The sequence below is a fragment of the Python bivittatus genome, unplaced genomic scaffold (genome assembly GCF_059951505.1).
Source record: "Python bivittatus isolate LINGU-HERP-01145 unplaced genomic scaffold, Pbiv_v1 ctg000350_np1212, whole genome shotgun sequence".
NCBI classification, from domain to species: domain Eukaryota; kingdom Metazoa; phylum Chordata; class Lepidosauria; order Squamata; family Pythonidae; genus Python; species Python bivittatus.
In genome coordinates, this window is record NW_028277074.1 from 2,855,893 (window position 1) to 2,883,782 (window position 27,890).

The window sequence follows — 27,890 nt, forward strand, 5'->3', positions numbered from 1 at the left end:
TTCACTGAAATCTAACTTACCTCCCTGAAATGTCTGTTGTTGTAATATTATTTTAACACAGCAAGATATGTGACAGATAAGTTTAAGGTTACAGCTATATAAATGTCATTTTCTAGGTGACACATGATGATATGATAATGAAGCACGAATTAAAAGCTTCCAGTATTTTATGATCTATTGGAGATAACTGGAACCTCCCTACAAAGTATGTAGTAACTAGCTTTTCTTGATAAGGTACCCTGGCTTTACTTAGAATTTATGAGCATTAGGAATTTAGGGCTTAATACAAAGATGGGTAGAAGACAAGCAGGTAATATGAACACAAAATCTTTCTCCTCTAGGGCATTCTACAGTAATGATGTTGCAAATGTGTATCAATTAGATTTAGATTAGATAAGATTAGATTAATGGGAAGTAAATTGTACCCTTACATCAAGGGTTCATAAATTTAGTTTCATAGCCAGATTTTCACTTCTTTATCAATGATTTGGTCTGAAGAAGGTTCTTGGCATCATTGCATAGCATATTCAAGTCCCCAGCATGGACCATTACAGACTGTCCTTCTGTATAATCTCCCCCTGCCCCAGCAGCCTCCAATCATTCTTTTAACTTCCTTAAATATTTTGAAGATAATTTTGCTGCCAGAGGTTCACAGCTGGAAGGGAAATATCATTGGAAAGCTTACTCCTGAAACCTATCTCATCCCTGGAACTGAATTTGATGAGAGTGAAATTCCTGGTGATTATACACTACTTATTTAACTGGAACTTGTTCCATGGCCATTGGCTACTAGGCAACTGAACCAAAAAATGCAAAAGTGGCTCCTTGTTCCCACTGGTAAATCATGCATTTACTGTTAACTACAATGTTCCAAGACAGTTGTAAGAAGCTATACCAAATTAATAGACTGCACCAGTCCTATGCTAATGTATGAGAATTTCAACCTAGAGGCATTGGATCTGCTCTGTTACCTCTGTATCAGATAAGACAGAGGAAGAGAAAAGAGCATAAGGAAGGGAAGGCAAAAAAGAAGGGGTTCAGCAGATGTGAGAGGGCTGTGGGGTCTAGCCACTCTTCTACAACCAATAAGTTCATTAGCTATATTCTCCCCATCAACATACATTAAGCAGGTTGTAGATTCCATTCATGGTTTCAGTGTGTCCAAAATTTGGGTCTGAGATCTAGAGTCTCTCCATAAGTTTTATCTAAATTATAAAATTTAATATAAATGATATAATTGATTTAAATATAAATTAAATCATATTCAATTTAATTCAATTTAATTGTGTTTGCCCATAAACTTTTTAGATATATAATCCAACATGCCATTCAAAGGCCTGCAATGACTTGTGCCCCTCTGGAGTAAACCAATGGGCAGGTGGGGAACCTTTTTTATGGGGAAACTATATGCTTAAATGGATTTTGAGTGTTTCCAACTTAAAAAATGCTGAATATGTGCGAACCTAATGTCCTTAAAAAGGCTGTGCTGCAGTTGTGAGGACACTGGCTCTCCATCATCCCCTGGCCACTCTACTCACAAGAGGACCACAAGAACTTTTGATTCCTGTGGTCTCCTCACAAAGAGCAGTTGTCCAGGGAGCAGGTGGATGATCTCTTGGTCTCTCTTTATCCGGAGAGGCTTCACTGGCCAGAATTCACTGTCTTGCTGCCGATCTGCACCGCAGCACTCTTTCCACTTCTTCAGAGATCCTTAGTCTGCCATGAACGTCACCTGGAAGCCCCTTCACTTTCTTAAACACTTTCAGATATACAAATTTACAGTTAAAGAGAAGTCTTTGGAACATCAGGATAAAGAAAACAATGACTCAGTGTGTCAGGCTTCCTTCTGGATTGCAGAAAGAAAAGACGAAAATAATATTTTTAAAGTCTTATAAATTAACAGTAAAAAGCTCAATAAGATTTTGATTAAATAAAGTTATAAATGGATAAATAGAACTGTAGTGATTAGAAACCCCTTATGGACTTTTTGCTGAAATAAGGAGAAAATGAACTTGCAATTTATGGTTTTGATGATTGGAAAGGATAGACTATTGAAAGAAGTAAATTATGATGTAATTTTAGAGAAGACAAAATATAAATGCATTTATAAATACTGCTAAGAAGTCGGAAGCTGCTTCTTTAGAAAGAAATCTTTTCTTTCCTTTTCCTTTTCTTTTTCCTATTTTCTTTCTTACCTATTCAGTATTTTTCTCTATTTTCTTTATTTCTTTTGTAAATCAAACTATGGTGGGGAGAAATCTAGGATATGTATACTTTTAAAGCATACAGTGGTTCATTTGAACCTTCCTCTACTGAACTTATAAAAAACTTATCCAGATTTGGGGGGAGGGCTAAGGGCCAGATTCCTTCTTTTAAATATATGTCATATTGCTGAGGAAGACTTAAGTCAAACTCGTTTTTCTACACTGGGGGCTCTCCCTTAGGAAGTCTAAGCAACACCTTTCCGGGCCATACAGAAGTTTGAACAGCCAAATAAATGAAGAAACAAACATTTCCATAAATCCACACACTCACTAAGACCAAAGATTAGAAGGACAATCTTTTTCAAACAAAGTGCTTTCCTCCCAGATATACAGACATCCAAAGGCCACTTCCATGGAAATATCAGAACATCTGGTCTTTTCCTCAGTTTCCAAGCAGTTAAGAAAAGGCATTCTGGTATAGTGGTTTAATTGTTGGATTATGACCAGGGAACCATGCATGTTCCAACAAATCTACTGTCAAATAGAATCCAGAATCCAGAAATGATACACAGTAAAATGATGGTACACTCTCAGAACTGCTTACACAGCATTAACAAGCCAGAGTTTGAGAGAATTAATACATTTGTTTTGTATATGTATCAAAAATCCATTATAAAGCCTGGAAACCATAGAAATAAAACTAATGTGCTTTTTGTGGTTTCCTTTACTAGTTTTTATTAAATTATCCTAAACAAAACTGAAATTCTAAAAATAATACTCCATAGTTACTTCTTTATTGCTCCATGTTTTAAGAAGAGTCTATAAGGTTGAAACTTTGCTTGAGAAACTAATCCACCACTTAGTAGGATTCTGTTGAAGGAAGTTGTGATCATAGCTTATCTTCTGGATATTTTACATGATGTTCTTAGCACCTATGCAAATTATGTTAAAATTAACAGTGTGAGAAGGAGGATAAACTTATAATATGAAAAAGGAAAACAATAATTATAAAAAGATTATTTAAATTTGAATGTAGATTATTTTAGGAAGATATTTTGAACAAAGTATTTTAAGTTGACATTGATTTATTGATCATAGTGCATATATAATTAATTCAATGAGTAGTGAAAAGAGTACTAGGTAATAATTTCAAAGTATACATTAAAATCTTTCTCTGAGACTGGATCTTGGGTTTGTCATCATCAACGGAGTTCACTTAGAGCAAAGGCACGTTTGAATCTACTGCTTAAATTAAAAAAAACCATAGTTATCCAGGTTGCCTAGCCTCAATAATCATACCCCTATGCTCCTATATGGAGCAGACGTTTGGGGCTTAAATTCCACTTCATTATTAGAACAAACACAATCCCAGCACTTGAGAAGCATTTTGGGTGTAGATAAAAGGACCTCTGCTGCTGCAATTAGAGCTGAACTGGGAATTTATACAATTTATTCACTGTCTAAAATCAGAGCATATAGCTATTGGTGTAAAATTAATGAAATGGAGACTTACAGACTTCCAAAGCTGTGTTTACTAGAGCAGATAAAATCCCAATTACAGACCTTCTGGATTATACAACTGACAAATTATATAAGAAGCTGTGGTCTTCTTGTCTCTTGTGCAACCAAAGAACAAGTCAAAAAGAGAACTGCTCAAAGAGTCTTGGATATAGAAGCACAGAAAGACATAGCCACCCCTAGTAATGTTGGCAATCTGAAATGGCTGAGCCAATAGAAGCATACTTTTCAAACTGCCAACTATTTAAAGATACAAATGCCAAAACACTTTAGGGATATATTTACCTGAGTAAGATTTGACCAGCTTGGCACAATGGTTAGATATGGGAGGTTTCATCGTATTCCTTATAACGAACACATTTGTATCTGTGGAGCGTCAGAGATAGAAGACTTAGCACATATATTATTTGACTGTAATTTGTATAAGAAGGAGAGAGATATGTACCTTGGATCACACATTAAACAAGTGACCCATTGGGAATCACATAGTAAAAGAACATATTTTATGTGTGGTCAGAATTTGAAAATAACATATAACACAGCTTGGTATTTGAATAAAACAATATGGTTAAGATCTGCATATGTGGGGTTGATTGGGGTAAATTGTAGGGGTGACATGGAAATATGATCTGTACTCTTACTTATTTGTATATTTACACTGTATACACGGTACTTTATTTCCATTTTACTTGATTTGTTTTTATATAGGGTTTTATCAATATTTTGTGTTTGAAATTCTGTATTTTGATATGGCCTAAGGGCTAATCAATAAACTTCGATTTGATTATACATTAAAAGCAATGAATTAGAAAACCTATGTAAGCCAATTCGTGTTCTTGACCAGTTTCTTCCATCCCACCCCCAAAGCTACATATACAGTATACATTCATACCTAACACATTATTCCCTTTCAGGGTAAGCAGCATTATGCAAAGTGCTGAAAATAGGTAATAAAAAAAGAATGGTGGATATGAGTAAAATGGTGGATTTTACTTTTTATTAGTAAAAGGAAATCTAACTAAATCTAGTTTACAGCAATACCATTGACTAAACTTTTCCCAAATTGCTCTAGTTTTTCACCATTTATGCATAATTTGTAAGAGGATATATATTGATAGATGATCTAGATCTATATCTAGACTCTATCTATCTATCTATCTATCTATCTATCTATCTATCTATCTATCTATCTATCTATCTATCTTTATATCTTCTCCTTGATTCTGTTTGCAATGTTTTATGATTCATTTGCATAGACCCATTTGTATGGCTATGACAGTTCATATTTATAATCATGAATAGATTCCGTTAAGATAAAAGTAATCTTTTTAATACAAGGAAATAATGTTTAGCATTAAGAAGATGTTTAAGATGCTTTCAGTACTGTGACAACTCCTTTAGCCTTAGGCTGTGTTTCACCTGTGACTGAAGTGTGAAGGAATAAGTCCCTGAAATGATATCTGAATTTGTTCAAATAATAATGTTGAGATGAAATGCCTATTTCTACTAAACAAACTGCAGCTTGTTTCATGTTGATGTCAGGGTCTTTCCAGTGTAAGACACATATTTAAATAACATATCATTTTTCAAAATGAGAAATGTTGGAATAAATTAAAAATGGAGTCTTTGTTTATCCAGAGCCTAGGTAATTTATACAAGGTGAACTGAGTCCTTAGAAGTTTATGCCTTGTTAAATGTGTCAGTCTTTAAAGTGTTAAGAGGCTGGAAGTTTTGTTGCAAGCAGCTACCATAACACACCTATATCTCTGAAGTACACAATCCTCTGATTCCCTACCACCCATCATATGGTGCTGTTATATAAAGAATCAATTATTCAAAACATGCAAACAGCCAGGGATATCACTAGTTTCTAGAGAAAGAAAGAATTATGAATCTGTCTTCTAGACAGGTAAACCAATGCAAGATTTATACCCTTGTGCTTCAGGATACTCACTAGAATAGTCTATTACTTACTGATTGCACTCACTGTCTACCAAACTGTTAACAATAAAAGCTAATCAACTTCCTCTAGGTTGTTCCCCCTCTAGTTGCTTATATTGTCTTCTAGAGTCATTCAACAATCCTTGTGCGAAACATCAGTTAGGAGGGCATGTTTTACATTATTTCAGTGATAACTTGGTGATACTATGAAGATGCTGAAAGGGGTAATGATGTAGGAAGATGACCATCATGTGCGGTACATGAACCAAACAATTCCTGCTTGGTCCCCAAACAGACAACTAGCTCATAAAAGCTGTGCAGTGATCCAGATTCAAAGGAGAAAAGATGATTTAGAGTATGTTGGAGCTCTGATATTACATCTGTCGTCACCTTCTCAAATCCAAAATACATGACGGCATCCATGTGAGCCAGGAAAATACATAATTTCATCAAGGACCTGCTGACAGGTATGATGTGTTCCCCCCATATACTCCAAATCACCTTTTCCTCTCAAATCCAAATAACTACACAGCCCTATTAGCTAATCCGGGTTTTCTAAGAAAGGTGACATGAACATAGGAAAGATCCAAGTAAATGCTTGTTATGTTCTCCTTCATGAAGAAAGGAGACAGCTTCACCCTGGCTTTCCATGAACAAAAAACAGAGCAGGTATACCAAATAAATATTACTTAGCATTGAACAAAAGATTTTTAAGTTTTGAAACAAGAGTCATTGTTTTGGTTGAATTAACTTGGAGCAAAAGTATCTCCTACTCAGCCAACTTCTTTATGTAGGACATAGTACAGACTTCCCCAGCTTCCAAATGGGTTGGATTACTGGCTAAGTATCCTTTGCCAGGCAGATCAGATTGCAGGAAGAGTGACACTTGTGGATAAGATAGATGTGAATGCAGGGAAGCTGGATTTTTACCAATTTGTAAAGTGGTATTCTGGTTAATTACTGAATATAGAATACAAATATCAATTTTTGTTTCTTAACTTTCTCTCATTGAAGTAATGCTTTTGGATGGATTGTTTTTAAAGAGGGTATGTTTCAGTGGTGAGTTGTTTTTATACACTGTGTATGTGTGTGTGTATGTGTGTGTGTGGATAGATAGACAGACAGACAGACAGACAGACAGACAGTCTTTCTTCCCTGGTTTTTTTATAGCATGAGAACTAAATGGACAACATTGTTCTTTTTCAGTGGGTTGATTTGTGCCATATTTTCTGTTAATAAATAAGTATTAAACAGCTAATTAAAAAGTAGTTCTTAGAAATTTAAAAGTCAGTTGAATTTATGATATATTTAAATCAAAACCGGATGCAATAATATGCTTGCATGCACATGTACAAAATGCTCACCTTTGGCTTGTCAGAATCTTTGGGTTATTAAATATCTCCTTAGTGTAAGATAATAAAAATATTTTATTAATGTACTCTCAGTGACAGTGGGAAAAGGTTATGAACCCTGTTATCTGGTTAATGACCTCAATAGCTTCTAGCAAGTTATTTAACTAACCGTTTATTCATCCTAATTTATTGTGCAATTAATGAAAGTAGAAACACATTTATGGGACTCACAGTCCTAGGAAAAAAGACATAAATTGTGAGTAGGTTTAAGAGAGCATGACTTATCAGGCTATCTGTTCAGCTCTCTTTAGGGATTGGGTTTCTGTCCCAACATTTAGGGATTGTGCCTGTGACATAACATTCCTTCATTTGTCCCAGTTTCAGATTAGTTCCTTCTTTCTGTTTACAAAGAAGCAGAACCAGAAATAATATTAACAGTCACCAAGAAGTAATTATATCAGAATATTAACAGTCACCAAGAAGTAATTATATATATATTTGTATTTTCCTGAGTTTTGCTAATCTATTTAGGAACATATGAAGAACCTTGATAGATATAACCAATGCCAGTTCAGCATTATATTTTTCTCAGTGGCCAACCAAATGCCCATGGAAGTTTTTCAATAGGACACAGTATTAATAGGTACAAATGCTATTCTGAAATTATTCATTGAATTAATAGCTAGATAAATTGAGGGAATGGGTTATCCAAATTTCTCCGGAGGAAAGAAATATTTCCCAATAATTTCTCAAGGGCAGGACTTTGCTATAGTTATACCACTAATGACAAAACCCAGTGGGATAAATTTCCTCATTAGAACTTCCCTTGGAATTAAACTGAAGCTGGAGCAGATGCAGACCCCCTGGGGAGATGAGTGTACAATGGAAAAAAGAACATTCACTCCTATTTCTTGCAAAAATGCCATCCCACCCATGAGAATTTTTCCAAAAATCTCTTTTCCTTTGAAACAGTGACAAAGGATTGTGGTGTAGTGATTCAAGTGCTTAAATATAACCAAGGAGCCCAGGTTCATATCCACCCACAGCTTTGGAACTCACAACGTAACTTTGGGCCAGGCTCAGTCTGCCTCACAGGACAGCTACTGTAATGACAAAGTGAGAAGAAGGAGTGCTGTGCACATTGACTTGAGCTTTTGGAAGAAAAGCACAATGTAAACCAATTAAATGCATACATGCATGTATACATACTGTTTCTTCATATTGAATAAGAACTAGAGATGCAGGATAATTTTTCTGCTTGGGACTATTAGTAGTAACAAGTATCTTCCAAATGGAGTGGATATTCAAACATAGGATGTTTCTGATCTATCACAGAGCGTATAGTCATCATGGCTTGTAAGCTTTATTATATTTGCATTTGTTGAATCTTATTTTAAAGCCATATAAATTAACAACTACTACCATACCTTCTGATAGCAAATTCCTTATGTGCTTTGGGAAGAACACCCTCTTATTTGTCCTAGATCTCTTACCATTCATCTTTCGTGGATAATTCTGAGTTCTAGCATTATGACACATTGAGGGGAAAAAAATAACCATGTGGATCTATCAAGGAAAAAAAAAATCACCATTGATAACATCTTTATTAGAACCAATTAAAACAGAAGAGAATGTTGAATTCTTCACAACTCTTCATCAATTAAAATACTACAACGATCTATGGGGAAAAAAGCAAAAAATACCCCCAAAGTAGATTATATATTATAGCCATGTGATCTGTTGCTTCAATTCAGTCCCAGGAAGGTGTTCACACCCTAAATGAATTTCTCAGCATTGGGTTCAGTGAATGTCAGGTTTTATTTATTATTCTTAAACAAAGTAAATTGCTTTTCTATCTGTGATGTGCTGACTACCAGCTTGGCTGGCTTCAAAAGAGGGTTGGACCAATTCATGGAAGTCATGGGGATCAATGTTTATTAGCCTTGATGGCAGTGTGACTACTTCCGAAGGCCATCTTTTGGGAAGACTAGTGGGCTTCTTTGTACAGTTGGTTGGCCTCTATGAGAGCAAACTGCTGAACTAGATGGGCCAGTGGTCTGATCCAACAGGGCACTGCTTATGTTTTTATATTCCATCTCTGAATGCACAAAAATATTAGACTATATTCTTTGTCCATATCATGACACCAAACATAATTTTAAATATCCCTTCATATCCTCCTCTTATTGAGATGTTTTCCAAAAAAAAAAAAAGACATAAAACACAATTCGTTTTTCAATGGAGAATTGTTCTAGTGTTCTCTTAATTCTCTTCCTTTTTTCCTGTTCTAAAAATGGGATGTCAAGAATTATACACATTAGTCCATGTGAGGTCGCAAGGTATTTTTTTATGAAGATATTATAATGCTAAAGTCCCCGATCCAACTCCTAATGACCTCTATCATGAGCTTTGCCTTTGTCACAGCCACTGTACTTTAGGTCAACATTTTTATTGAATGATTCATAATTCCTCCACACTGCTTTTCTATTTGGCCACTGTCAGCTGGGTGTCTATCAGCATTTATGTGAAGTTAAGCTTTTTCCCAATATACACCATTTCACATTTTCTTATGCTGAGCAGCACTTGCCATTTTTTGCCCATTCATCTTATTTTGCATATTCCATCTTTTTTTTTTTTTAACATGTCTCTTTTTATGGCAGCAAAATGGTTTGAATAGTATAGGCAGTTTCATTCAGTTTGGTACCTTCCATTTGTACTGAATTTGAACACTATAATCCAATGTGCACACCTTCTCCAGTGCTGTTTTCACTGTTGATATTGGACTAGCTATCACATATTTTCTTGCTATAATATTGAGGCTACTGTGTGTTAAAACCCAAGGAACTGCCATCCTGGCATTAAGGTTGTCCTTCATGTTCTGATGTCTTCATATGTTGCATTCAAACAGGCATTCTGTAAATAGCCACTCATAGCCACTTTCAGAAATAGTGAGGCAGGAAACATTGTTTTACCCAGACGTTATTAAAAGTATTACATTATTCATATAGCTTCTTAACTGCATTTGGCCCCATTGCACTCTCAAAGGCTGGAATGTAGCCTCAGAGATTTGAGGTTCACTGGTTGTCCATTTTCTTTATGGTAAGGTTAATTATCTAATTTGTTAGAAACAAATAAGATACAATTAGCAGAGCACTTTGATATTTTACTTCCAATCTGAAAGATGATTACCTTAGAAAAATAATAAAACCTAAATCTTAGTAAGGATCTAAATTATACTTGTTGAGTTGTGAAGAAAAGCAAATTCATTTAATCCCTATTTGCATGTGCCAATTAGCTAAGTATTAATCAATCTTCTATATAAATGGAAATGAGGGTACTAAGCTCTTTTTTTGTAAGATAATGTTTCTCATTAACACAAGTACAACCTCCTAATACTTTCTATGTTAAAAAAAATTTTTTTTTTGCACTAAAAAACCAACCAAAACACGAGATCACAGTCATTTATGAACATTTCATTTCATTTCATTTCACTATCACTAACCAGAGATGTACTTACAAAATACTGATACTCAATATAACAAGACTACCAGTCATTATTATTATTGTTGGTTGCACAGTCAGCCAGATGTTTAGACTGGATTTGGCATTTTTATCCACCTATGAATCCTTCCCAAGGACTTGGGATAGGCAGATGTTTGATGGTGTTAAAGGTATCATTGCAGAATAAAAGCTGTTCCAAGTAAAGCTGCTTTTTGCAGTTGACTGATGGTGATTTTGTCAATGCTGATGGTGTGCAAGTGGTGTTCCAGATGTTTTGGGATTGCACCTAAGGCACCTATAACTATTGGTACTATCTTTGCTTTCTTTTGCCATAGTCGTTGTCATCCTCCTCCTCCTTCTCATCTAAAAAAATATTTCTCTCCGTCTCCATACACAAGCACATTTCCCCATCATATATACTTTGGCTGATCCTGAAAGCTAAGTATATTTAGACCTACTTAGTACTCCAATAGGAAATTGCCAAGAATTTCCAGAATAATTAGATTGGGAAGTCAGTGGCAAAGTACTTCCATAGTGTTCCCAAGGAAACTACATGGCTTTAGCCAAGAAGTTGCTAGGTGCTGAGTTCAACTTAAAGGAGGATAGATAGATAGATAGATAGATAGATAGATAGATAGATAGATAGATAGATAGATAGATAGATAGATAGATAGGCAGGCAGGCAGGCAGGCAGGCAGGCAGGCAGGCAGGCAGGCAGGCAGGCAGGCAGGCAATATTTCTGCTTTGATTTTTTTTTAGTTATTCATCAGAAATAGAGAATTGTTAAAGTTCTTAAAAAAAAAAAAGTAGGGAACCTTTCACCATCATTTAGATGATGTTGAACTACAGTTTCAGGAATCTATCAACCATTCCACCATGCTGGAACTGCTAACAGTAGGCCTATGCATAACCTTGGAAAGAGATCCTTTGGAATACTTGGAAACATGTACGAAGCACCTATTTAAAAATGTCAGTGGCTACATTTTTATCTGGGCATGTGTAGCAGGCTACTTTGGTAGTTATACCACTTTGTTTTGTTTTTGTTTAAGGGCCTCTTCAAAACTTGTAAACCAAACTCAACAATTTCTTTCTTAGGAGTTTTGATATGCAAACCTCCTCTAATTTCCCAAATTCAGAAGCTCCACTGCTTCACATCAATACAAAGAGCATGCGTTGTTTGGGTTTCAATTTTTTACTACCTCTTTCTCTTCTGCACTGAACAACAATCAACACAATATGCTTATCTGTTTGAAACAGAAATCTTTTTGTCATGGAAATTTTCTCTGTGTCACAGAGGAGGAGGGTAAAAATTTCACTTAGTACACATGATATTCATTTGCAAAGACAGCTGCAGGAGATATTTTTTAAACTGATATTTTTATTCAGTGTCTAGCTATATTCCTCTTTAAAACACTCCATTTTTATGAGTTTAAGAAAATGTTTTCTTTATAGAAAGTAAATCATAACACCAATTTTTCGCACTCATTTTTTGCTCTCAAAAAAGATGCACGCTTTGTATTGGACGGATAAACTATGAGACAATAAAGAATTAAGCGTTCAGTTACAATGACCCTGTTGTGTAGAGAAAGATTTGTCAATATATTTAAATTGTAAATATGAAACCTGGTTTGAGAAAAAATAACATGAGAACTATCTCATGTTATATGAGGAGCCGTCTTGCCCCCATTATATCCACCCGCCTCACTCGGTCCGGCAGAATGGTCATGTTGCAGATCTTACCAGTCGTAAGGTACCACCTTACCTTGGCAGCATCTAGGAAGAGGCCCTTTTCTGCTGTAGCCTCTGCCTTGTGGAACAGTTTGCCACCTCAGGTGCGGTCTGCCCCCACTCTCCTGGCCTTCTGAAAAGATGTAAAAAGATGGCCATGCCAGATGGCCTGGGGGCCTGATGGGGGCTCGCATTGCTGGAACTGGCTGGTGGGATGATTGATCTGGCTTTCCCCATCATCTTGAATTGTATACTGGCTTTTATAGAATTGCTACTTGTGATTTTAATTGGGGGAATATTTATATTTGTATTGTTTTTAATTGTCTTGGTTTTTAGTTGTTAGCCACCCAGAGTCACCCTCTCAGAGAGACGGGCGGTATATAAATTTAATAATAAATAAATAAACAAACAAACAATCTATGGGGAGTCTTGATTACATTCATCTGTATTTTAAAATATGTTTTAAAATTCATTTTTGTCCCAATGACTTAATTCTACAATCCCTGCTTATAATGAGTGCAGGGAAAGAAATCTAGTTTGGACAGAAAACATTTACATTTTGTTCTATCACTTGTACAATTAAGAAAAGATATTTGCACGCTTTTGCAGACAGCACATATGCTAGCTGAGCATTTGCTCCTAGCTGACAAAATGAGACATAAAGCCACCTCAGAGACTGAAACAAGACAAATGTAGTGTGAGTGAAATAGGATGGGAGCCAAACCCCTCCAGCAGCTTCCCCCCCACCCATCAATAAGCTTTTGACACAGGGAAATGTCAAGAAAAGTTGCTGAACGCTAACTTAGACATTGCATAGATGGAGCGTAAGGAAACGGTTTGTAAGAATGTTTAAATGAATGTTATCCTTGCTATCTTTTAATGTTAGAAAACTAATTAACATTTCATCGCGTGAGACTAGAGTGCTGTAAACAGAAGAATAAATCTAAACCTACCAGTAATGGTAAGCACTCTATCTGAGCCCTTTTCCTTTCTCAGCTATTGAATGCTCTAGCACAAAATGAATGGTGGTGGTTATATCTCAACAAATTGTTTGCTATTTGTTTGTTGGCTTTGCACCAGCTACAGATCCCCTTCAAAAAGATTATTCATTTTTAAAATATTAAAGGGTTACACTGCACCTTTAATAAATATTTTTGTTACAAATTCCCTGAGAGATGCAATATATTTCAAGTCCCCCAGGACTGGCAGGTAAAGTCAGCATTGCAGATGAGGTCTTTAATGGATACACATTTGTTAACTAATGGCCATAGTTTTGGCATCAGGCACTAAATCTACTTTATGGTAGATAAAGTATGGTGGTCAGTAAAGTTGGGCTGGAAGGCAAAATTGAAATAATTGCTTCTACCTGTTTATTATGAAAGCTACCAAATGGAGTTTACAGGGCTTCAACCAATATTGGCTAGTTTTAGCCTATGAGAGGTCCCCACACCAATGTGCCAAGGGCAATACTATATTCTGCAGAGAGAAAATGGAACTATCCTGGTCCATTCCTGAAATTATGCATGCTGTTGATTCTGACTTTGGATGTCCTATGTTACAGTAGAGATTTGCATTAATGATGCTTATATATGCAAATTTCAACATGTGCAGGCTTGGGACAATGGAACTACTGAATGGCCAACTGGGTGGAGGACTTGAAACTTACGTTTGCTTCTTCACTGCAAATAATTACATTAATATAAGGATATCCAATACCTACTAAGCATAAAGCCTAATTGTCCAGGAGTATTATGATTATATCTTCACGCAAATAATCCATCAAGGATTTAGAATATGAAGTGAAGGTGATTACTTGGTTAAAAATACTAAGGCTTTAAACTTGTTTTTAATGCTGCTCTGTCACTATTTTTAAAATTGGACTTTACTGATTTCACTGATCACATATGAACTGCTCTGTAAGCCTTTTCTGCTAGGAACAGACTATACATATTTTTAATAATGTTTTACAAATAATATACTTGTATTAAAATATTTTTATTTTACAAAATTGCATCATGTAGCAGGGTAGAAGCAAAGCATAATAGTTAAATATATAAAAATGACTAAGAAAATCTCCATTCAAATCTTCATTAAGCTCCAACTCACCTTAAGCAAACCACTGTGTATGAGCCTCTATTCATTCTAAGTGGTGGTACAAAAAATATCAAGTAAAATCTCTTTAATTGATAATTTAATTATCTCAGAGTCAAAATGAGGGAACTAGTCATATTATAACCTTTATTTTGAAGGGTGGGGTATTTCAGAAGAGAAGTAAAGAAGCTGAAGAATTTCCCCCTCAATGTAATTGATTTAGAATGTTGCACAATCTCTCCAAAACTCTCTGGTTCTTCCACAGTTACAATCCATTGGCAATTAGCTTGTAACAATTACCAACCAATAGATTTCTACGTTCATACATACTCTTTCTACGTTCATATATGATACACATTCATGCTTTCTAACATACATTTAGCCTTTTCATTGATAATTAATCTGACACCTTTACTTTTCTTCATATATTCCTTAACTCAATTCCACAAGATCAGACCATCTTCATTCAGATCTATTATAGCCTTCCTGTTTCTTTTACAGACATCTATTTTTTTCATATACTTCACTATTTACTTTTCTTCATGGATATCTTCAGCAGCTGGAGCTTTCATCCATATGATGAAATGTGTGCCATGACACAATGACATAAGCTCCACCTCTTATGAACTTACATGCAAGGCCACAACACAAAAACAAAAGAGTGAGAGTTTATATTGCAACCCTGTGGTGTACTGTTCATGATTTGACTCCCTTGCAAACACCCATGTCATCTTACATTCCAAACTGTAATCTGTCATATGCCATGGACATCACCAGATGAGCAGTAGATACTGACTGTTCAGTGATATTGCCCATCACTGATCAATTGAGATTTTCATATTATTCTTTTTAGTAAGACAGTTAATAGTTCTCATGCCACATACAGCATTTGCTTTTTATGGTAAAAACAGTACCAACCGTTTTAAGCACACTTTGGCCAATATGCAACAATCATAGTCAAAGCCCAGATTTATCCCAGGCATGTTCATGCTATTCTAAGCAAGCTAGCCTTTAATCTAGAGACTATCCTGTAAATCAACATACTGTCCACATTCCACTAACTAGGAACTATGTTATGTACTGATATGTAGGATAGAGAAGGAAGTGGTATATTTTTCAAAGCTGGAGTTTTTAAAAAGATATTTTTCAGCCCAAAGAGGAGATTCATAAAGAGAAAAATAACTTCATCAAGTCTGTGAACAGCTAACATTCCTCATATGTGTGCTTTGTGCAACCTTTTCTCTCCTAAAGCATAAAAGCCTCTTAAAATAACTATACTTAAATCTTAAGACTAGAGAACAATACCTTCAAAATTCATTTTGCTATTATAAAACAACATGAAATTGCAATATTCCTATCAGAAAACCCAGGGTAGCATCCAAAAAGGAACCTTTAAGTGGTGTCACTTTTTCAGGGGGCATTTCTTGAATCTGATTACTGCATTTAAAGAATTGTCATTAAAGATGAGTAGGATACAGCAGGCCTCTTGCTTAGGCTAACCAAATAAAAAGATTTGTTTTGGATCCATACGTACTTTTGCTAGAGTAAGGCAGGCTTATCAGTGCCATGTTATGCATGAGAGAGCTATGCATACTGTATCTACATACCTACACGCACATACTGTACAAATACACAGTTACATACAAAAGTTTAAGCCCCCATGCTGGCTGGGGAATTCTGGGAGTTGAAGTCCACTCATCTTAAAGTGGCCAAGTTTGGACAACACTGTTTTAATGCATCCCTAAATGAACAGAAGCTGACACAACCTATATATCATACTAAGCTAAACATGACAACTTTTTGCAAATTTCAGTGTGTGCTTATTATTTATGTGCAGTTGCGTACAGATCAGAATAAGGAAACACTGAATATGACACATGCAGAAACTTAGACTCTCTTTCATCCAATACTTGGTAATACCTCCTTTGGCAAAATTAACAACTTCTAAACATTTCCTTTTGCCAACTGAGAATCTTTCTATTTTGCTTTGGAGGCTTTTCCCCACACTTCCTTGCAGAGTTCTTCTAGTTCGCAAATATTCTTAGATGTTTTAAACTGATATTTTATTACTCATACTGGGGTTTTTCTGTTGTACTGTTGCTTTTGATCTTGTTCTGTCCCACCCAGAGCCCAGCTGGATTGGGACAGGCTATAAATACTGAAAATTAAATAAATAATAGATCTCTGGAAAGACTTTCAATAGTATTCAAGGCAGGAACTGTGAAGGCCATACTAAATCTTCATTTTTCTTTCCTGTAGGTTGAGTTGGAATTATGTTTTAGACTGCTGTTTTTCTGAAAGATTCAACCTCTTTTCAGCTTCAGTTTGTTCACTAACTGTGGGACATGAGTTTCTAGGACATGTTGAAGTTTAGTTGAATCGATTTTTCCTTTCACTTGCACAGTATTTCCTCTGCCACTGGCTGCTACACAGTCCCAAAATGTAGCATAGCCACCTCCTTCTTTCCCACTTAACAGCTGACAAGGTATTCTTTTCTTCAAATGCTTCACCTTTTTTTTTTCAAATATATCTTGTGAGGCTGTGACTGGAATGTTCAATTTTTATTTTGTCAATCCAAAACAAAAAATGGTTCCAAAACATTTCAGGCTTATCAAGGTTTTCTTTTGCATACTTTTAATGGTGATTTTCCTCATGAAGTCAGATAAATTGTTTTCTTCAGACCACATGAAGGTCATTGTTATATAAGCACTGTTGTTGGGTAGATGTGTGCATCACCACAATATTTGCAATGAACTGTGTGTTCTGTTTTGTATATCTGATCAGTTTTCAGGCAATGCTACCAAGAAGCTTAGTTTTTTCAGCAACACAGTCTGAAACATACATCTAAATCAACCATCACACACTTAGAGAAAAGAAAGATATAGGTGTTGGAATGGCTTTTGCAATCCCCAAATTTGAATATTACTGAAAATCTGTGGGCTATCCCAAACATGCAATGCGTGCAAGGAGACATAAGAATATTTCTGACCTGAAGAATTCTGCAAGGAAGAGTGGGAGAAAGAAATAAAAAACAAGAACAGAGAGTCTCTTAGCTTGCTACAGGAAACTTTTGAAAGTTGTTATTTTTGCCACAGGAGATATTACAAGTACTGATTGGAAGACTGTCCAATTTTTTTCACTTGCCATATTCTTATATTGAATCTGTAATCAGCTGCACTAAATAGTAAGTATGTATTTGCATTTGCAGAAAGAGGTCATGTTTCACTTTGTCCCATTATTGGTTGCATCATCTTCTGTTTGCTTAGAGATTCACTGAAACACACAAATGACCAGGTGTGCCTACACTTTTGCACTATATGCGTTGCAGAGCTTCAGCTCTGCTTCCACAAAGGTGCTATGATAACAGCTATGTGATTTCCTTTTGACATGAGATCTGAAGCACTGAATGGCCCTAATACATGTGCACACGCACACCACAGATACGCAAAGTGCTTGAAGCAGGGGCCTGATACTTCCCAATCAGGGCTTTCATCTGTGATTGAAGGAAAAAAACAACATCACAAGAAATTAAATAAGTTCATTAAATAAGGACAAAGATCAGCTGCATGCAGGTATATGTACGCAGCATCAGTACAACCGAGCTTGAAAGGGACATGGATGTACACACATGGTCTTAGTTGCTTTTATCACCTTAGTTAATATGATCATTTCACAGCATTTTGTAAGTGTATAAAACTTAATGTGATTAGGTTCAATAAAGCACACGTGACTTTCACCGCAACACTTTTAGCATATAAAAACCAGCTCAACATATGTGGGCATTGTTTGTATTCATGCTCATATCCACATTCTGGCTTAGCTTTACTTGTATGGCAGAGGACTATATATCCATGAGGATATTTGTGGGCTAGAACTTAGCATGCTGTTTATGAGCTTCATTCAGCAAGCACTGATCTTCCTTCCACATGTCCAAAGGTCCACATTAAACGGTGACCATGTGTAAGAATGACATTACTTGACTTCAAGATGGCGCCGTGAGTGGCAGCCTCGGTGAAACGCTCCTTGGTGGGTTTGGTGTTTTTCTCTGTATTCTGCAGCTCTTTGCAGATTACATATTCTAGAAATGAACTTTTAAATATCAGACAGCATTCTGTTTATACAACTCCTCCTGTTTTTCATGGCTGTGGGAGTGCTATTGTGGACTTTCTGACTGCGGGGGCGGCGGCTTCCCTCGGCTTCGGCAGCAGCTTTGTCAGCAGCAGCTCCTGCAGCAGCAGCCTGGGAGCTAAGCGTAGATATGTGAGATACCGACGAAGGGGAAAGCGAGCTGGAATCTTGGTAAGACTGAGAAAGCAACGAACCAGAACTCCTCTTCCTTCAATATATTTAACAAACATACGTTCATTAGTCAACAAAATGGACGAACTATCCATCTTAAATCGGAATAATTCTGACTTCTTAAATGCTGCAGCCCTTTGTTTCACTGAAACATGGCTTAATCATCTGGTGGAGGATAGATCCTTACAACTTTCAGGCTTTCATCTCTATAGGGGAGATCGAGTTACAGCGTCATCGGGCAAACAAAAAGGAGGTGGAATCTGCTTTTATGTTAATACCCGTTGGTGTAGAGACATTAGAATCTTACATAAATCTTGCGGTATGCACTTAGAGACTTTGGTTATTAACTGCAAACCGTACTATGCTCCACGGGAATTTTCTTCATTCATCTTGGTCGGAGTTTATATACCTCCTGCTTCTCCAGATAGTGCAATACAGACTTTAACAGATCAGATAGTCAGTATAGAACAGAAATATCCAGACTCTTTACTCATTGTTTTAGGAGACTTTAATGGTGCTGATCTTACTACCGAGTTGCCTAGATACATACAGCATGTTAGTTGTCCTACTAGGGGCAAGAATATATTGGATTATTGCTACACCACACTAAAAGGAGCCTACCGTTCTATATCGAGCAGCAATTGGCTCATCTGATCATTGTATGATTCATCTTATTCCCACCTATAGACAGAGACTTAAAACTGCAAAGCCTGTGATCAGAGCAGTGAAGTTATGGTCTGATGATGCTAAGTTAAACCTACAGGCCTGCTTGGAGTGTACAGATTGGAATGTTTTTGAAGCTGCCTCTGCAGATCTGGATGAGTATACTGATGCTGTGACTTCATACATTAGCTTTTGTGAGGGCATGTGTGTGCCCACTAAAAACATACTTATTTATAACAACAACAAACCGTGGTTCACAGCAAAGCTCAAACAGCTGCGTCGGGACAAGGAGGAGGCCCATAGGAGTGGGGACAGGATTAGGTATAATCGGACTAGAAATGTACTCACGAGGGAGATTAAGGCGGCAAAGAGGAACTATTCAGCAAAGCTGAAAAGTCAGTTCTCAGCAAATGATCCTGCAACTGTGTGGAAGAGCCTGAAGAACATCATCGGCTACAACCACCCACCTCTCCTGATTGAAGAGAGTCATCAACTGGCAGACGATCTCAACAGGTTTTATTGCAGGTTTGAGAATGATCAATTGATATCTGCGGCTGCCAATTGTATCTCGGATACATCATCAGTACTCGATTTTTCTTTACCTCTCCCCAATCCCCCGGGTCCCTTACCTCTGGTGATCCTGGAAAAAGAAGTGCGAGGTTTGCTTCAAAAGCAAAAGATTGGAAAAGCTCCAGGTCCAGACGGTGTGACTACCTCATGTCTGAAAGTCTGTGCAGAACAACTGGCCCCCGTTTTCACGCATATTTTTAACAAATCACTGAAGACGGGCTATGTTCCTTCTTGTTTTAAGAGTTCTACAATCATCCCAGTTCCTAAGAAATCCCCCATTAGTGAGCTGAATGACTACAGACCGGTTGCATTGACATCTGTGGTCATGAAGACCTTTGAGAGGCTCATGTTGGCTCACTTGAAAGCCATCACGGATCCCCTGTTAGATCCACTGCAGTTTGCCTATCGGGGGAACAGGTCAGTGGATGATGCTGTTAATATGGCCCTTCACTATATTCTGCAACATCTTGAACTTTCGGGGTCTTATGCACGAGTTCTTTTTGTGGACTTCAGTTCAGCATTTAACACTATTGTACCAGAAATTCTGTACAACAAACTGATCCAGCTTACTGTGCCTGTGCATACTTGTAGGTGGATTATTAGTTTTCTAACAGGCAGAAAACAACATGTGAGGTTAGGCAAAATTATTTCCAGTACTCGGTTAATCAGTACTGGTGCCCCTCAGGGATGTGTGCTTTCTCCACTGCTTTTTTCCCTTTATACCAATGACTGCATTTCAAAGGACTCTTCTGTTAAAATTTTGAAATATGCAGATGATACAACTGTCATTGGTTTAATTCAAAATGGAAATGAGTCAGCATATAGACGGGAGGTTCAACAGCTGGTCTTGTGGTATGGTAGTAATAACCTAAAACTGAATACACTTAAGACCGTGGAGTTGATTGTGGACTTTAGGAAGAATCCTTCTCCTATTCCTCCCCTTACTATACTTAACAGTCTAGTATCAGTGGTAGAGTCCTTCAGGTTCCTGGGCTCTATACTTTCCCAAGACCTGAAATGGACGTATAACATTACAGCCATTATTAAAAAGGCACAGCAAAGGATGTTTTTCCTGCGGCAACTTAGGAAGTTTAAATTATCCCAGGAGCTCTTGGGGCAGTTTTATAGGGGAATCATTGAGTCTGTTATCTGCTCCTCTATAACTGTCTGGTTTGGTTCTGCAACCAAACAGGACAGACTCAGACTCCAACGAATAGTTAAGTCTGCAGAAAGGATCATTGCAATCCATCTGCCTTCTATAGAAGAACTATATACTGTGAGGGTCAAAAGGAGGGCAGAGAGGATATCTGCAGACTCTTCTCATCCTGGGTACAATCTGTTCCAACTTCTTCCTTCAGGACGGCGCCATAGAGCTCCTTATGTTAAAACATCTAGACATCAGAATAGTTTTTTCCCTCGTGCCATTGCTTTGCTGAATACCATGTGATCTTTTTTTTGCTCTTATCCAAATGCACCGTTGATTTTGCTGTTATCACCGAAGATAAATTCCTTGTGTATGTTTTATACTTGGCCATTAAAGTATTGGTATTGGTATTGGTATTAGTGAACAAACCTTATTTTGTAGTATAAATAATTTTGATGAGAGCTGACATTGTTGAATGATGTTTGACCTACAAACTGTGGGATCATTTTTTTTAAAAAAATCTTGGATTCTCTATGCATTATCACCCAATTTTATGATTTCACATGTTTAAGTAACCAATTTTTTCACATAATGTGTTCACTAACTTCTCTTACAGACTAAACCTATTATTCACTTGATCCTTGCAAAAGAAAATGGATAGTCATGGACTTTTCATATACAGGTAGTCCCTGGGTTAAGAACACCAGGGTTACAGATGACCTATAGTTAAGAACGGAGCCTATTGTAGCAAAATTCAAGTTAAATACATAATGATTCAAGTTAAATACACAAGGTTCGAATTAATTACACAATATTACCTATACAGTATTATACAACAGTACTGTTCTGGCTTACATACAAGTCTGACCTAAGGACAGACCTTGGGAACAGAACTTGTTCTTAAACTGGGGACTACCTGTAAATATATGTAATGATTACTTAACGTTGTGGTCCTGATGACAGAGAAAGGAACCCAAAGTGTTCCATCAAAGTTTAATACTCATGTACATACAAAATCACAGTAAAGTTCATTGCTGCTAAAGACTTTTATTCTTATATTGGATAACCAAGAATAAAATCCACTTTAACCTGTCAACGGTTATTTGGCTTTTCTTTATAGTATGATTGAATTGGCGTGCCTTGAAATATACAACTTCTGTGCATGTTTCCACAGAAAATCTGAAATCCAATTACACAGTCTTATACATGGGACTATGTATGTCTGACAGCTCTATCATCATGTAGAGAAATTACATCTGGATTGCTATTGTGGTTTCAAAAAAGATAGGGAACAGTAAACACTTATTTTTTCTAGAATTTATATGCTTGTACTGGTTGTTCTGACAGATTGAAACCAGGACTTTAAAATTACTTTAGCCACTCTCAAAAACAACAACAACAAATCTTTGTGTTGATACTACCATCTTGCATATGGTATGTATTCTATCTTTTTTCCAGCAACCACATTATGAGTAATACCATCCTTTAAAACATTCAGGAAAAGTGTTACATATCCTAAGATACTACAGCTCCATAAATAGTTACTTAAAAATCTTTGTCAACAGATTGAAAATAATGTTTTATTTAATTAGAAAATAAAGAAATTAAATATAGAGCACAATAGCTTCACAGCCTTTCAGTTATTATTTCAAATTAATTTGTGTCTGATTACTTAAACAATTTTGAAGTATAACCTAAGAAGTTACAATAAAGTTGGGGAAATAAGTGAAGTTGATGCAAACTGATAGAGATTTGCCATGAGAAGCAAGGAATTAACTTGGATGCTAGGACTTCAGGTGCTCAGAATTAGTAATTAGTAGGATGTAAAAAGAGGTCTTGTCAATAACATTGCCAATGCATGGACTATGAATATTACCAAAGATCCAGAAGTATCCATTTACATTCCCCAATACACTTCATAAAAGGATGCTAGAGGGTTTAGATCTGGGTTATTTTCTAATTTTAATTAGAATTGATGCTGGTAGTCTTTGCTGTGGGTCAACCAAGCATCAGTTGTTCTCCTTTCCTGTTAGGGTGAATTAAAAAAAAACACACACCCTTAAACAACATTTCTCTTTTTCGTGTGTTGTTTTATTGTTCAGGAATCTTGCTTCTCTAACCTTGGTGTTTGGCTAGGGTGACCCTTAGGGCTTTTATAACCTTTTGTAAACTTAACTGTCAATCACCAGACTGAATGCAATTAATCTTCAGAGATGAAGTAGACCTTTCCTCCAGTTTTGAAAGCAAGAAAACAGCCTCAGGTATTTAGGTAACTGCTTGAACTTTTCTAATTGGTACAAACTGTCTGTAATAATCCAAGTTTCCCTCTGCTGACCCCAACACTCTGCTATTTTAAGCTAATACACTTATCATGATGTTATTCAGTGATATATGATATGAGCATGAGGGCCTGAAGCTCACTAGGATTTTGAGACAGACATCTCTCCAGGCTATTGCCCTTTAAAGTACATACTGATAAAATAACTCTGTATTGATCCATTTAATGTGTATTTAATACACAGGGATACTGAATGTTGAATATTTGTTACTATGGATCTTCAAAATTTCAAACAGGTGTTTCACTTCAGTGATGCTTTGAGAGAAGCACCTGTTTGAAGACGTTTTGCAAAGTATCTCCCTCTCACTTTTCGAGAGTTTCAGGTGACTTCTGGAGTCTCCTCTGACATTTCCAGAAGCTGGAAGGGGCATCTACATGTATTTGCCAGAGGAAGCATCAGAACTGATGCGAAAAACCTTGATGAGACAAAACAAAGCATTCTGCACCTTGATGAGATAAATAGTACCATCTCTGAGGTGCAGAGCACCTCATTTACATGAAATATAGCCACCTTCCATGGACTATTAGTTCCTTAAATGCAAGCAAAGTGTTATCACTTCCCTTTTACCAATTATGTGATAGAACAATGGAAAATCTGTGGTTTCAAAATAAAATAAAACTCTTTAAAAAGAAAATGTAGAAAGGGAATTTAAATAGCACTGGGATTAATATACAGAATATGTATCAGATTCAGCAGGCTCTGAAGTCAAACTGGGGCATTTGAGCTGAACTGGATCACTGTGGCTTCTTGAGCTGAAGTACAATTAACTACATCCTTTGGAAAGCTTTGGAAGCAATTAAGCACTTCTGAGGGCTGCAGAAAAGCAGACTGTTAGTAAGCTACTGCTATTTTGCTTTCACTTTTCAGGGGCTAAAAAGAAATACTAGGATGGCAAGAAAAGAAATTAGGGTGTCTTCTAATACAGAGAATGGCTTATCAAGGGATTCCAATCACATTTCTTTGAGGGAGGATTATAGAATCTTAAATTTTTTCCACACACTATACTCTGTCTTTTGTAAATTCTGCTATACATGAGTAGGAACATCTGAAGAACTTCAGCAGATTCAGCGAGAAACGAGTTGTTAGTAGCTTATGTATCTTTCTGATCTCTTATTGTTTCAACCATTTTTTTTAGTTTTCCAATCAACTCTTTTTCCAACTTCCTAGCTCTCTTCCTAAATTTCTTCCTTGTATATACCAATCTATTCATTCACATCCTGCTCCTTCCTTTAGAAACTACGTTGTAACTTAATCTGATTTGTATGTTGATACAAACCATATCAGTAGTGTCACCTCCCTTCCCTTTTTGGTTAGTATTATTACAACCATGTGTGTCATAGGTCCATCTTGTTGTGGTACATATGTCAATTTTATTGTATTCTGTTAGTTATCTACTGTACATCAACATTCCTGTGGTAATAAAGTACACTGAAACACTATTTCATGCATAAAATTAGAAAATAAATTTAATAGATGGGACTACAGAGAATTCACAGATAAATTGGAATAGAATGCATTTCTTAACCATCCCTAGATGGGCAAAGTTAATCTGTTAGTTTTATCATCTCCTTTCAGCAGATTGCCTTTATATTGTAGTTGCTTGGCTGCCATTAGGCTAGAAATGGAAAAGTAAAATGAGATATCATCATTAAATTACATATGACCTCTTGGACCAAAAGTTATTATATGTTTATCAGCTAGCAGTTCATAATGGATTATAGGATATTTGTTATCCTAAGGCATCAATTTATGGAAAGTGTGTTGGAAGTAGAGCTGCTAGGGAGAGATGAATCTTCTGGAGAGATGAATTAGCTTAAATTTTCTACCCCTGTCATATTGTTTCAGAACAGAATAAATATATAATACTTTGATGTTGGTGTGTGTGGAAGAGTTTGCGTTAGTTTCAAATTTCTTGGGTGACTTCCAAATTGCATTTCTATTTACTGGGTGACCTTAGATCTAACCGGCCTCAGAGGATGAAGTATATAAACAAGCAGAGAGAAAAACAAGCATGTTGCCTTGAAATCATAGAACAGGAGTAGATACCACCAGCCCAAGAACCTTAGTTCCCTAACCTATCTTTTTGTGGCTCCAGAGTTCTTTCTGAAGGCACTATTAGATTCCAGTGGCAAAATTGTCAACACTGATGGTGTAGCATTTCTCCATTTATATGGAAAACACACACAAGTGTAATGTAAGCTCTAAAATAGGCTTGACACTGTTTTAAAAACAAAGGAAAATATAAAACCTGAATAATGAGGAGGACTGGCTTTATCTAATTTGAATCAATATCCCATTAAGTGCTGCCCTGTCCCCTCCTAAATATTAAGTATAGTCCTTAGCCATCAGGAGGTTGTCCACGTAATTGGTGAATAATGATAAACAGATTTTACTTGGATGGGAGTAGTATTTTCTTTTCCTTTAACTTATGACAAGAAGTTCTATGCCCAAGTTCAATTTTAGAAGCAAAGGTGAAATCAAAGGTCAGCACAATATGGAACTCTGGCATTGATCTTGAAAGAACAGATTAGCTCATGCTTATTTCCTTGAGGACATTGATATCATCAGAGAATCCTACTCTTATTCATACATCATACTTGCTTTGTATTGGCAGAGCAACCTAATTGAACATGCCTTAGAGCTACTGTGGAAAAAGTCAGAACTCCTTCCCTAAGTGAAGACAAGTTTCACTATGCAATACACAAGGGCTGTCTAGCAATCATTAATCTCTGTCTATGTGCTGTCACAGCCCATGATCTATCACAGCACATACATAATTAAAAATGGAAAGGAGCCACAGCCAGAAGAACATCACTTCTACTTCTGAGTGACCAAAAATTCTTAACATTTTCGTCCCTCAATCTATTTTGTAACTCGAGGCAGATATCTAATGCAGGAGCAAGGGATAAATTATGATTAGTCCAGTGTATCAGTTTCTAACTGAATATGTGCCAGAAGCTACATAAGCACTTAAGGAATTCTCTGCTCTGAGAATACAAATACTATATATGACTACATTTTAATCTAAGAGGTCAAAAATGCTAATAAACCAGTACATTAAGCACTTGTTCCAGACTTTTGAAAGCATGGCTAACTGAATGTCTTTTCACCAGTCAGCTACTGAGTGGCCTGAATTGTTAGGAAACCTAATAGTCCTACTCTGTCAGTAGTAAGTGGTGTAATATAATTGTGACTATGTGTACTTTTAGCAACAGTCAATAAACACATTTAAAAAAACCCCCTAACTTAATTATCCAAAATGGCTTTTTGTTAATTTGCTAGTTGCAATGTCTTTTGTTGATGAAGCCATCAAACTACCTATATGTGGGAACAACCAATGAATAAGTAATTCAGAACAGTCCCATGATGCCACCCAATTTAATACATCATACATAGTTGTACCTTAAAAGAATCTATCACACTTCTTTTTGTGGATTTTCAAAGAAAGAAGTCTTCGATCAGAATCTAGACGCTTCCAAGGAGGGGAGTTTGAATCCAGATGTGGGAGAAAATATCTTACTTTAGATAATTTAAACAGCACAGCCAATGCCACAATCATTGTGGAGAAGGGGAAAGAAAAATGATTTTGCTGTAAGGGGCTGATGAAGATGCCACATGGATAAGTTTAAGCAGAAGCTACAACAAAGAAAATGCAATAGGAGATGAAATTGTAAACTGGTTGCTGGAAATGGTAATGCAACAAGAAATTTCAGATTGAATCCAAAGGCTGTAATTTTATCATGTAAGAATCTAAGTTTCCTTTCTGCTCCCAATTCTTTTCTACTGATTTTTTTTTTTTATTGTTGCCACCTAAACAAACCAGGCAATTTGAGGAAATATGAATGTGGCAATGCTATCTATTTGGATGCTGTGATAGCAACAAAGCTTTGCCTGGAGCAAAGTTGTAGTGGGAATGTGATCCATGCATTTAATGCCATAGTGCAAAATTTTTATTATATTGCCATAAATAGATATTGTAGGCTCTCTGTAATCTTTCAAGAGACAAGCTAATGATAGTCCTTTTCTCTGTGCATCTTTCTATGTCCTGGTTTATGTAGCCATCTTAAACATTTGACATCTCAGTATAAACTTCCATGACTGCTAGCCAGAAGAGGTGATATTTACTGCCCACTTAGTTTGGAGGTGGTCTTAACTCATGGTCAAAGCACATACAGGTTACCTAATTTAAAACTTATCTCCAGATATGGTTGGGACATAGTTGGAGAGCCAGTTAATGAGTTAAATATATAAAAATTTGATAAAGCAGCTTAATATCTGCTGTAGCTTGTAACTCTCATCTTCATTCAGTTTAATACATTTGGTATCATCTTTGCTGTGCCATTGCTGTGCTTCTTTGTTCCCAGATACAGTAATTGTTACAGCTTAGCCATGTTTCTAAACATAGGTTTTGAGGAAACCCTTTCTCCAATTTATAAGTTAGCCTTATACAGGATCTTTATAAAAATGAATCAAATAATTCATATGACCCATTTGCCTTTTATTGACTCTCCCCGCCCCCCCCCCGACTATGTAACTTAAT

The 27,890-nt window shown here is 36.4% G+C and overlaps 1 protein-coding gene across 1 annotated transcript in view; it reads right to left on the reverse strand.

Moving 5' to 3' along the window:
• The window catches only part of LOC148215107 (uncharacterized), a 137,551-nt gene that overhangs the window by 25,109 nt on the left and 84,552 nt on the right, over positions 1-27,890 (reverse strand). Inside the window, exon 4 of the mRNA XM_088144516.1 lies at positions 4,008-4,088. Coding sequence (XP_088000642.1) covers positions 4,008-4,088 — 81 coding nt within the window. The remainder of the gene's footprint in view (positions 1-4,007; positions 4,089-27,890) is intronic.